The sequence below is a fragment of the Sorex fumeus genome, unplaced genomic scaffold, assembly GCF_029834395.1.
Source record: "Sorex fumeus unplaced genomic scaffold, SorFum_2.1 ptg000107l, whole genome shotgun sequence".
Classification (NCBI taxonomy): domain Eukaryota; kingdom Metazoa; phylum Chordata; class Mammalia; order Eulipotyphla; family Soricidae; genus Sorex; species Sorex fumeus.
Genome location: NW_026606164.1, coordinates 689,665 through 702,032, shown reverse-complemented (window position 1 = coordinate 702,032; position 12,368 = coordinate 689,665). Strand labels below are relative to the sequence as shown.

Genomic DNA, 12,368 nt, shown 5'->3' with positions numbered 1-12,368 from the left:
CCCCTCCCCTCCCCTCCCCTCCCCTTGATCTCCGGCTTCCCGTAGGGTTCCCCGAGCACCGTTGGGAGTGATTCCCGAGTGCAGAGCCAGGCGTGACCCCAAAGGCCAAACAAACAAAAATAAACAAGGCTGGAGCGATAGCACAGCGGGTAGGGCGTTTGCCTTGCACGCAGCCAACATGGCCAACCCGAGTTCGATTCCTCTGCTCCTCTCGGAGAGCCCGGCAAGCTACCGAGAGTATTCGATATGCCAGACACAGTAACAACAAAATCTCCAATGGAGACGTTACTGGGCCCGCTCGAGCAAATCGACGGTCAACGGGAGGGCCTTTACCTTTACTTTACCTTTACCTTACCTTTACCTTATTAAAAAGGGAGGTTTTTCTGTAATGGTGCAAAGAGATCTGCCTAATTGATTTTAGTCGTTAGAGGCAGAGGCTCCCTGACTGAACGGAGTTTACGTTTTGTACATATTTCCTTTGGATCAGCTTTTGTTGAGCTGCAGCGAAATCCTTAAATAAATCTCTCCATGCCCACCGGTAAACAGAGTTCTCGTCGTGAAATTAAGTCGATGCTGTGGATATTTTATATTTTGGGAGGCGGTGCTAAATCGCCCTCCCGTCTGCAGAGACAGAGCGCAGGGGTGGGTCTCGTGCTTTGCCTGCAGCCGGCCCCGGGTTCCTGCCTGACACCACGATGGCTCCCCCTCCCCTCCGCGCCCCAGCACGGACTCCGGAGCACTGCGGGCCGTGGCCCCAGAGGGCAGAAGGGGGCGCTGTTCGCTGGCACCTCTGCCAGCTCTCAGGCGTGTCTTGATCTCGTGTTCCGTGTTTTGTCCTTCACTGTCGGGATTCTGTGCTCGGGGAGAGGAAGCCTCAGAGCCCGCGCCGGGCCTGCCCACATCCGTTACCTTCTGGTTTCGCCTCCGTGCGTTTGGTCTTCACGCCGTCCGTGAAGTTCACCGTGTTTCTCGTGACGGATTTCCCTCGTAACCCGACGGTTGCCGCCTCTTTCCGTGTGTGTGGCTCGATGATTGTCCTGTTGTTTTTGCTGTTGGGTGCCTCTGGAGAGGGACTGACGTGATAATCTCGCAGAACTCTTCAGTCGTTGGGTCGATTAATTTGTATTTCCCAAGGAGACGTTGGTAGCGTCCTTTGCTAACGATGACAGTCTTGTCTGTTTTCTTGAGCTAAAGCCTCTAGTTGGTTTATTGGCCTTCAGATTCAGGGTGATGTAGCGCTGGGCTTCAACATACAACGTTCCGACACCCGTCTCTCCACCCGTGCACATTTCCCACCCCCACCACCGCAGTCCACAGTTTCCCTCCCCCAAATTCCCAACCCCCCCGCCCCCCCCCCGTCTCTGTGGCAGGCACCGCTCCCCCCCATCTTTCTCTCTCTCTCTCTCTCTCTCTCTCTCTCTCTCTCTCTCTCTCTCTCTCACAATTCCAGCTTCTGTTTCATGTTATCATTGGCCTTTAGTTTTGAATGTGATTTTTTTTTCGGTAGCATTTTGTAGCAGATACTTCATGATTTTCTGGACCTTTTTATTTCATTCATTTTTAGTTCAATTCTTTGGTTATTGGGCCACACCTGGGGGTGCTCAGGACCTACCCCCGGCTCTACACTCTGGATCGTGGTGGTGCGGGGGGACCACGCGGGGTGCGGGGGGAGCCCGGGTGTGCTCAGCCCCGCCCTGAACTGCGCCTTCCCTGGCCTCCAGGGCGCTGCTGAGGGCTGGGGTCCAAGCACCCGCCGAGGGCCGCTGACTCGTGTCTGCCAACCCTCCGTGGTGCTGTCCTGGCTGTGTGCTCTGGGGACAGTGCTGCTGGACTGTGCTCTGGCTGTGTACTCTGGGGACATTGCTCTGGCTCTGTGCTCTGGGGACAGTGCTCCGGCTGTGTGCTCTGGGGACAGTGCTCCGGCTGTGTGCTCTGGGGACAGTGCTCCGGCTGTGTGCTCTTGGGGCTGTTGAGCGTAAGGTTTCTCCCTCCTGTATGTGGGTTGTGCCGGGCACTCCCCGCTGGCCACATTGGTGGCGGCTGCGCCAGGTCTCGTGGGGTCCCCTCCCACCGTGGTGCGGGCCCCTCCTGTGAGAGCCGCTTTGGCCTTCGAGCAGGGCCGTGGCCTGTCCTGCACGGGCACTGGCCCGGCGCTCTGAGCCTCTCCTAGTGGACCCAGCTCGGGGCAGGCCGAGAGGCTCACCTGCTCAGGCTGCCCTCCGCGCTCCTGCCCTCGCCCCGTCCCAGACCCCAACGCAGAGCCGACGAAGGAGATTTCTCCCTGGAGCACTGTTGGCCTGAGTCCCGCGGGCTTCACGATGCCGGCTTTGCCACTTCCCTACACTTAGTCTTTGCTTTTTACTTTATTTTATTTTTTGTTTTTGTTAATCAAGTAGTCAACAGGTCTCACAATGGAGATGTTGCTGGTGCCCGCTCGGGCAAATCGATGAACAGCGGGAGGACAGTGCCACAGTGCTAGGTTTTTGTGTCACACCCAGCGACGCTCAGGCCTGACTCCTGGCTCTGCACTCAGGAATTACTCCTGGCGGGGTCTGGGGACCCTATGGGATGCCGGAGACCGAACCTGGGTCGGCCACGTGCTTGGTCAGTGCCCTTCCTGGTCTCCTCTCTCCAGCCCTCACTCACTGACTGTCCTCTTGTCGCCTTAAGTCTTCTTGGCCTTTTTTTTTTTTTAGACCAATTTCTGAGCGTTTTGTGATATCTAAGTATAATTGTGGGATTGAAGTTTTTTTCAGTTATGTTTCTCGAAGCTTTGCTATTTGGAACATTTTTTTTTCTTTTTGGATCACATCTGGTGATGCTCAGGGGTTCCTCCTGGCTCTGCACTCAGGAATCACCCCTGACAGTGCTCAGGGGACCCTATGGGATGCTGGGACTTGAACCCGGGCCGGCCACGTGCAAGGCAAACGCCCTCCCCGCTCTGCTAGCGCCCCAGTCCCAGAACATTCGTATTTTTGATTGTTTTGTCCTTGAACTCGTGTCATCACGAAACTTTCTTTAATGAAGCATCCCTTTCCCGACCTCTCCTGTTTAGTGACAGCCGTGAGCGCCTCCGGGCATGAGGGTGCGGCCTTGTTCTCCTTTGTGTTAAAGGGTATAGCTCATGGACCTGCTTGTTTGGGTTTTGCCTTTGAAAGTGAAATCTGATAAACTGTAATTTTTAGAGAAAAAATAACTGTCAGTTCTTGTGGCATTGTTTGGCGTTTTAGTTAAATTAGCTCCCTGTGACATATACGATATGCCAAAAACAGTAAGAAGTCTCACAGTGGAGACGTTGCTGGTACCCGCTCTGGCAAATCGATGAACAACGGGAGGACAGTGCTACAGTGCTAGTGTTTCATGGCAGGGCTAGTTGACATTCTTGAAAGATTCCGTTTCATCTCCATGTCATTTAATAAGCGTGAGTGTGCTTATGAGGGAGTTGCCGTAAATGTCACTTGTTTTAATTTTAGAAAAAAAATTGCCCAATTTATTTTATTATACCTTCAGCTCGTGTTAGGTTGAGTGGAATTCTGAGCCCCACCTTTGACGTTTAATTATGTCTGTTTCTTTGTAGGCCTCGAAGTAGAGGAAAAACTGCAGTGGAAGATGAAGATAGCACCGATGGGCTGGAGCCAGCGGAGACGGAGAACATTGTGGAAACAGGTATCAGGACCTAACAGACCCGGGCGTTAATTTGCACGATTAGCGTTTGTCCGGATACTGAGTTAAAACATTTCCCTCTGATGAAATATCTTGCTAATAATGACAGTAAAATGAGTTCTCCTTTTCCCAGAATCTGGGTTTAGTAGAAATCATTCAATATCTGCCGTGGAATATTCTATCAAAGCAGAATTAAAACTGGAGTAAGCTGGAGCTGGAGTGATAGGACAGCGGGGAGGGCCCTGAGTTCAATCCCAGCTTCCCGGGTGGGCCCTGGGTCCTGCCAGGCGTGGCCCCAAACCAGCCAAGCATCCCAGTAGCCAAAGCCCCTGGAGTCAGCTCACCGCTGCCTCTGAGTATGATGCCTTGTTATGAGGGTAGTTTTGGCTTCTGAGTCACCTAGTGGTTTATTGTATGTGAGCCAAAACGCGTCTGAGGGCCCAGAGAGACAGTGCAGGGCCGAGGGCACTGCATGGGAGCCCCCGAGCACCGCTGGGTGTGGCCCCCAAAACACGACAAAAGATGTGGGAGCTAAGTACATGTGAGAATGAAAAATTATGTTCTGTTAGTGAGAGTATTGGCAAAAATCTTGGTTGATTCTGATTACATGGGCTGGAGAGATAGTCCAGCAGGCTTCTTTCTCCTGCTCTTGCCTTACCCGGGTTCGAGCCCCGGCACCTCATGTGGTCCCCCAGCCTGCCAGGAGGGCCCCTGACTTCAGAGCCCAGAGGAACCCTGGAACACTGCCGGCTGGAGCCTCCAAATAGAAATACTGAGCTGCCTGGTCGAACAGCCCTGTGGTCTGTGGGCGGGAGGGGCCTTGTGGGCTCCTGTGTCTGCCCGTCTGGGAAACTGGGGAACCGCTCGGGGGTCCCCAGCTGGTTCCAGATACTGGCCTAGTGAGTCGCTCTCACCTGTGCCCAGGGCACAGATCACGGTGCCGGGACGTCACGGCCGTGGGCAGGGTTGGTTCTTCCTTCTTCCTCCCGGGCCCCCGGCTGTCTCAGGGCCGGGCACTCCCAGCCCGGCCATGTGGATGCCAGAGGGAGCCCAGCTTGGTGGCCGCCCCGCCCCGCCCGCCCCGCCCCGCCCCGTCCCCTGCACACGCAGCCCGTGGTTTCATCTCTGGCCCTGGGCTCCCGCGTCCTCTCTTCCCTCATTCACATCTTTCTAAGTGGGGTTCATTCTGTCGAAACTTTTCTTACTTCACTTAAAAAAAAAATTACAGGTTTCAGGCTGGGCATGTAGCTCAATGGCCGAGCTCTTGTCTGGCATGTGTGACATCTGGGGTTCAGTCCTACACATGCGCAGACACACACACCGACACAAGGACACACACAGACACACAACATTTTTCTTGGTAGCAGACCCACTGCTGCTGTGGTCAGTTCTTTCTGGTTCACTGTCTTTTGCTTTTTTTTTTTTTTTCTGGAATTACTCCTGACGGTGCTCGGGGGACCATATGGGATGCTGGGAATCGAACCCGGGTCAGTTGCGTGCAAGGCAAACACCCTACCTGCTGTGCCATCACTCCAGCCCCTCACCTCTCACTGTCTTTTTCTGCCCCCGCCCATTTCACTGTTAAAATACATATTTTACCGTATTACTTTAAACTTGAAATTACCTGTTACTGCAGATTTTATCGCAGTATTTTAAGCTACCGAGAGTATTCGATATGCCAGACACAGTAACAACAAAGTCTCCAATGGAGACGTTACTGGGCCCGCTCGAGCAAATCGATGATCAACGGGAGGGCCTTTACCTTTTTATTTTAAGAGGGGTGCAACCAGTATATGAATTTTTTTCACTTAATCACTTAATCACTTAACTTCCCGTTAGTCGTCGATTTGCTCGAGCGGGCGCCAGTAACGTCTCCATTTGTCCCTGTCGCGTGCTAGTGTAGCCCAATGGCATCTGTTCGCTCCGGGAACATGGAGGGCCTCAAACCGATCGTTCATGACCTTGACAAAGAAGTCTGACCATCTGGTAGGTGGGCGGCCACGCGGTCTCTTGACATCCCGTGGAATCCAATCAGTAACAGCTCTAGTCCAACGGTCGTCTTTAAATCTCATTACGTGACCAGCCCATCTGATTTTCGACACCTTGGCAAATGAGACAGCGTCCCTGATCCTTGATCGTCGACGGATGTCAGAACTCCGGATTCGTTCTCTCATTTGAGTGAAACGTGATATTCCAAGCATAGCTCTTTCTATTCTTCTTTGGGAGACCTGAATGGCGTTCTCATCTTGTTTGCGTAGGGCCCAGGTCTCTGAGGCATATGTTAATGCAGGAAGAACAGTGGAATCAAAGAGATGTGCCCGGAGCCGGAGGTTCTTCGTCCTCTTGGCTATTTCTTCGACGTTCTTGAAGGCGTTCCAAGCCGCTCTCTTCCTCCTGCGCAGCTCGGGTGCCAGGTCATTTGTCATGTTGACCTCTCGACCTAGGTACACATAGCTGTTGCATTCGGAGATGGTCGTTCCATTGAGAGCGAATGGGGCGTCAGGAACAAGGCTGTTTCTCATAAACATTGTCTTCGTGAGATTCAGCTGTAGTCCTACCTTTCCACACTCACGGTCAAAGTTGGCCAGCATTTGTGCCGCTTGGCTGATGTTTGGTGTTATTAAAACAATGTCATCAGCAAAGCGGAGGTGGTTGATCCTGCCAGTAGCATGAATTTTTTTAAAAAAAATAATTCGGGTAGGGGTCAGAGAGTTTCAGGGGCCAGGACCCTTGCCTTGCAATGTCCCGGGGTCAGTCCCTAGTGCCACTTTGTCCCCTGAGCTCCAGGAAGGGACATCTCAGACAGAGCCAGGACTAAGCCCTGAGCACCACCAGGGGTGGCCCCAGAAACCAAAACGAAAACGAAATTGAGATGGCATTAACTTAGAAGTCATTCATACTGAGTCGTCTTTGGTGCCGTGTTAGGACGGACTGGACACTCCGGATCAGCTGTGACGAGACAAGCTGACGGGGGCGGGGCGGTAGTACAGTGAGGGGCCACGAGTCTGACCACCCCACACCCCCATCCCAGGACCCCCGGGGTGATTCCTGAGTGCAGAGCCAGGAGGAACCCCTGGGGCATCACCGGATGTGACCCAAAGAACAAAAACAAGCAACCCCCCCCATCCCCCAGCCAACATGCTGCTTCTTTAGTGGTGGTGCCTGAGCCCGCCCCTTGCACTGTGCACCCCCCCCCCCCCCCCCCCGCCCTTCCTCTGTGCTTGGTGGCAGCCTTGCCCAGCGAGCTCCTCGGACCCGCCCGTAGACCTCACGCGCCTCGTGCTGGGTTCTCCTCTGCTTTTCCTGGAATCGGTTGTTTTCTTCTGGGCCAAACCCAGAGGCGCTCCGGGCTGCCCCTCGGTGCCAGAGACTCACCCCTGCCCCACACACAGCTTGTCAGTCGCCCCTCTGCATGCAACGCTTCCCCCGGGTCAGAGCTGCTCCTTCACTGTCGTTACTGTGTGCCGGTGGCCTGAGCACGGCTGGGGGTCACCCCCGCGCAAACAGAGTGACCCCAGCTGGAGTAATGTCCCAGGCTGACGGTCCTGCGGTGGGTGCTGGTTCGGGGATGGCCCCACGCCCCGGGCAGTGAACGGAGAGAAACTCCTGCACGCTGACCTTGCCAGAGTCTCTTTCCGTGTTCTCCTTCTCGACGGGTCAAGTGGGAAGCGGAGACTGTGACCGACCGTGACGTTCTTTTCTTCTTCCCCTCTCTAGAGTCTCCTGTTTATCTCGTGGAGACTTTGTACCTGCCGTTTCTTGAGTTTCCCAAGTCATGGATTTCCTGCCTCAGGAAGTCTGTCTCTCAGTGTCTCTCTGTCTCTCTTTTTATCTCTGTCTCTCTCAGTGGGGAGCACCCCGGCTGTGCTCAGGGGTCACTCCTGGCAGGTTCCGGCGTCCTTCCCTCCTGTGCCATTTCGCCGTCCTGATTCTTTCTCTTCGGTACCGAAATCCCAGGAATTTTTGGACCACAGATTTTTGTGTATCAGTTTTGTAACCTGTACCTTACTGTATCGGTTGTTTCTAAGAGTTTATTTATTTATTTATTTACTGTGGAGTCTGTACGGTTTTCAGTATATAGTATTATGCCATCCATGAGTAGTGATGATTATTGAACTTCTTTTCCAGTTTGGACCTTTAAGACCTTTTTCTTTCTTTCTTTTTTTTTAATTAATTAGGCCCTCCCGTTGATCGTCGATTTGCTCGAGCGGGCCCAGTAACGTCTCCATTGGAGACTTTGTTGTTACTGTGTCTGGCGTATCGAATACTCTCGGTAGCTTGCCGGGCTCTCCGAGAGGGGCGGAGGAATCGAACTCGGGTCGGCCATGTTGGCCGCGTGTAAGGCGAACGCCCTACCCGCTGTGCTATCACTCCATACCTTAATTAATTAATTTATTTTTAAAAAATTTTTTAATAGTGAGACAGCATGAGGTACAGTTGCAGACTTACACATTTTTGTGCTTGGGTTTCAATTATACAGTGATCAAATACCCATCCCTCCACCGGTGCCCATTTCCCACCACCATGGACCCCAGTATCCCTCCCACCCCCCATCCCCCTAAGACCTTTTTCTTGTCTGATTGCTGTGGCACCTTGTAAGCTGTGTGGAGTACGCGTGGTGACCGTGGGCGCCCTCGTCACGTATTGAGGGGGGCAGGCATTTGGGTTTTCCCCACTGAGTGTGACCCTGACTGGGTGTGTTGTAAACGGCCGTTACTGTGTTCCTGTGTGCCTATTTTTGGAAAGTATTTTTTAAAATTTTAATTAAAAACAAAGTTGTTCGTCATACACTTGTTGCGAGGATTCAGCGTTCCAACAGCGCCTCCGCCAGTGTCCCCAGTTTCTCTCCTGGTCCCGTAGGCACAGGACACATTTACCTCTTATTGCTTATTCTTAAAAGACTTTTTTATTTTTCTTGCTTTTTTTGGGTCACACCTGGCGATGCTCAGGGGTTCCTCCAGGCTCTGCACTCAGGAATCACCCCCGGCGGTGCTCAGGGGACCATATGGGATGCTGGCTAATCGAACCCGGGTCGGCCGCATACAAGGCAAACGCCCTACCCGCTATGCTGTCTCTCCAGCCCCTTAAAAGACTTTTAAGGATCAGCAAATGCAGCGATCAGAAAATAATTCACTTACGAGCCAGTTTATGATTACTGTATGATTTGGGCCTATGTGAACGAAAACATTAAGACCATTTAGTCCAGTAAAATAAAACGCCTGTTCTCATTTACGTATGTCAGTTTTCAACTCTGGAATCTAAAGCGTATTACATTAAGTTTGGTTTTTTTTATTGGATCTCATTATGGTGGTAATCGTGTCTCGCCTGTAATTAATGCAGCTTTTAAAGCAATTCTGTGTTAGTATTTTGCGGCGTTTGCATGAACTAGGTAAGGCCTACATGTGTGAATTTCCCTCCTAATCTTTACATATAAACACTGTGGTTTGCAGAGTCGCTCGCGATGCTTGTGGCAGGCGTTCGGTATTCCAGCTCCCACCCGCCACCGCCCCTCTTGCCAAAGCCTCCTCTGTGTCAGTTGATATTGCCGGATGAGACCGTCATCCTTTTGGTGACACGGTGTATGGCGTTAGCCGACTGGCAGCCCTTGAACCTTCCCGCTTCCTGGGATGACCCTCACCTGATCGCGAGTCTGGTTCTCTGCCCTGTGGCTCGGCCTCGGGGACGTCTCTGCGTCCGCGGTCACCGGCCGTTTCTCTGTCACTCCCTCTGACCAGTGTCCCTCGGCGGGGGGCTCTCCGGGCCCCTCCGGAGCAGCGAGCTGCAGACTTTATCTTTCTCACAGCCAAGCACTGTTGTGCGTGTGAGCGCCTTGGGTTCTTCATCCACCCGTCCCTGGACACTGGGACCTCCAGCTTCTCTTTTTTTCTTACATCTGTTGGTTTTGGTATTAGGGCAGTCTTGGCTCCATAGGAGCTGTTGGGGAGAATTCTTCTGCTTCGGTATTTTGGAAGAGCTTAAGGAGTAGGCAGTGAACCTTGGAGGTGTCGGTAGAATTCCCCAGCGAGCCTGTCTGGACGGGCTCGTGTTCCGGGAGGATTCGTGGTTGCCGATTCCCTTTCCTGGGCTGGGTCTCTTCAGCCTCTCCGTGTCCTCCTGGTTCAGCCTTGGGAGTCAGTATGGTTCGAGGGATTCCTTCTTCCTTGAGGTTCTCAAGCTTGGCGGCCTGACGTCGTTCCCTTGGGCTCTCTGCTGGCTTTGGGATCCGTTTGCCCTTTGACTAGTTTCTCTGGCTGAGTTTGGGTGGCTGGTTTGAGCCTTTTCTTTGCCGCCGTTGTGAGCTTCGGTGCTGCCTTTGCTGTGCCCCGTGGGTTCTGCGAGTTTGCGTTTATGTTTCATGTGGTTTGAAGACTCCTCCTGCTGCTTCTTTGATTCCTTTTTCGATGCACCTGTTCCTTCACAGCACCGTATTCCATTCCCAGTACTTGGGCGTTCCCCCGCCTCTTTTCTTAGGATTGAGATCGGATTTTGTAGCTTGGTGGCCTGGGAAGATGATCAGTTTGCCTGTGGGTTTGGCTTCTGTGTCTGTGTGTCCTTCCCGTGTCCTTCCTTCCCCTCCCTCTTTTCTTTTCTTTCCTTTCCTTTTCTTTTCTTTTCTTTTCTTTTCTTTTCTTTTCTTTTCTTTTCTTTTCTTTCCGAGATTCCCTTCAGGCCCCGAGGAGGAACTTCTACAGCCTCCTCTCTGGGTCTCACAGTGACTCGCGTGCGGCTGCCTGGGTCTGCGGCGCCTCCTCCTGGCGCCTGGCCGGCCTTGGGTCAGTGAGCGCCGTGAGGAGGGAGTCCCCGGCGAGAAGACCAGCAGTGGGCTGCTGCTCCGTATGGGCTGTCCTTCATGCTCCACTTTTGCTGACCTTCAGGGGATACTGAGGCACGGGGAGTTGAACTTGGCTCCTGGTGCCAATGTGCCCTGCGCCCGCGGGCTCTGTCCCGGACCCTCCTCTCCGGAGTGCTCTAAGCCACCCTGGTTTCCGGTGCTGCCCGCCAGCCGGTGGCCTGGACAGGGGTCTGTTCCCCTGCTGCAGTGACCGCAGTGCAGCCCCCAGGGGCACCTGCTCCTCCCGAACCCTGTCCCCCGCCCCCCCCGCCCCCCGTTCCTGCCCCAAAACCCACGTCAAGTGAAGCCAGATGTGCTCGTCGCGGCTCCGTCTTTGTCCGTGCAAAGACCTGTATTATTTAATTTTTTACATATACACGTAAGGACTGGAGAACAGTGAAGAGTAAGGAACAGTTAGTTGCTCAAGCGCTCGGCTTGCAAACAAACCCAAGCACAGTGAAAGCGTTTCCTTCCCGCGGGTCTCGCAGCGTCTGGCTTCGCCGTGGACCTCAAGCATCTCTGGCTTGTGTCAAGGCCCAGGGGCTCGGGGAGGCTTCGACTTCCATAAATTTCGCGTTCGCCTCTAACGGTGTGTAGTATTCAGGAGTAACTGAGCTGACGGTACTCTGTAACGGGTTCGGCGGGAAGGCTCATCCGGGGTGTGGGGAGGCGGCCCTGAGTCTCCGAGATGTCTGGAGTGGGGGGTTGGTTGGTTGGTTTTGCATTTTCCGCCACTCCTGTCAGTGCTGCGGGATCACGCGCAGGGCTTGGATCAGAACCAGGGCTGGCCGTGTGCAAGGCAGTGCCCTCCCGCCTGCAGGCCCTCTCCTCCCCACCCCTGTGCTCTCCTTCCTCCCCTTTCAGAAGTCGTAGGTATTGAGGACTCATCTGTTTTTTTCATGGGGAGGTGGTGGCTCTCCCCATGGCTGCGTTTGGGCCGTCTCTGCGGTGCTCGGGGACCGCGTGTTCGCTGGGAGGCAGCGGGCTGGGCGCGCGCCCGACGGGTGCTCCGCCGCGCGTGCTCCCCACGCCCTCCCTGAAGAAAGTCAGTGTCGATGAATGGTGAATCACTCGGAATGAAAATTTCATTTTTGTTTGAGAATCATTATGTAATCAGGACTTTGCAAGCTTGTTTTCGCTCATTCTAGCTGGTTAATTATGACTCGGCTAATTATGACGCGCGTTTTCTGCGCGTTGTTGGAGCGGCACGGCGTGGCGAGCGAGGGGTTTCCCTTCCGAGCCCTCTCGCGCCGGCTCAGATGTCTCGGGGGAGCGCTCTGCCGTCTGCCGGCAGCGGTTTCCCGGCCGCCTCTGGTTCTTGTTGCTTTGGGATGTGGAGCCAGCTGCTTTCCGAGGGTTCCTGGCTCTTCCCAGAGAACCCCAGAATCTAGATTCCAGCGATGGGGCCTGTTGTTTCTGGAGAGCGTCTGGCGGGTTTGCCGGAAAGACGCGGCTGCAGTTCCAGCACGAGAGCGCGTGCTGGTTGCTGGACCAGCGCGTTCGTTGCTTGTGCTCGTAGATGCGCTTTGCGTTTCAATTTGAAAAAAAATATTTATTTACGGGTAGGGCGTTCGCCTTACAAGCGGCTAACATGGTCGACCCGAGTTCGATTCCTCCGCCCCTCTCGGAGAGCCCGGCAAGCTACCGAGAGTATTCGATATGCCAGACACAGTAACAACAAAGTCTCCAATGGAGACGTTACTGGGCCCGCTCGAGCAAAATTTATTTACATATTTAAAAAATTAATTTTATTTATTGCTTTTTGGAGATGCTCAGGGGTCACTCCTGGCTCATGCGCTCAGGAATCACTCCTGGCGGTGCTCGGGGGACCCTATGGGATGCTGGGAATCGAACCCGGGTTGGCTGCGTGCGA

General features: G+C 53.7%; 1 protein-coding gene across 1 annotated transcript in view; it reads left to right on the top strand.

The window, feature by feature from the left end:
• Positions 1 to 12,368, top strand: part of KMT2C (lysine methyltransferase 2C) — a 184,786-nt gene that overhangs the window by 46,213 nt on the left and 126,205 nt on the right. Inside the window, 1 exon segment of the mRNA XM_056134804.1 lies at positions 3,578 to 3,666. Coding sequence (XP_055990779.1) covers positions 3,578 to 3,666 — 89 coding nt within the window.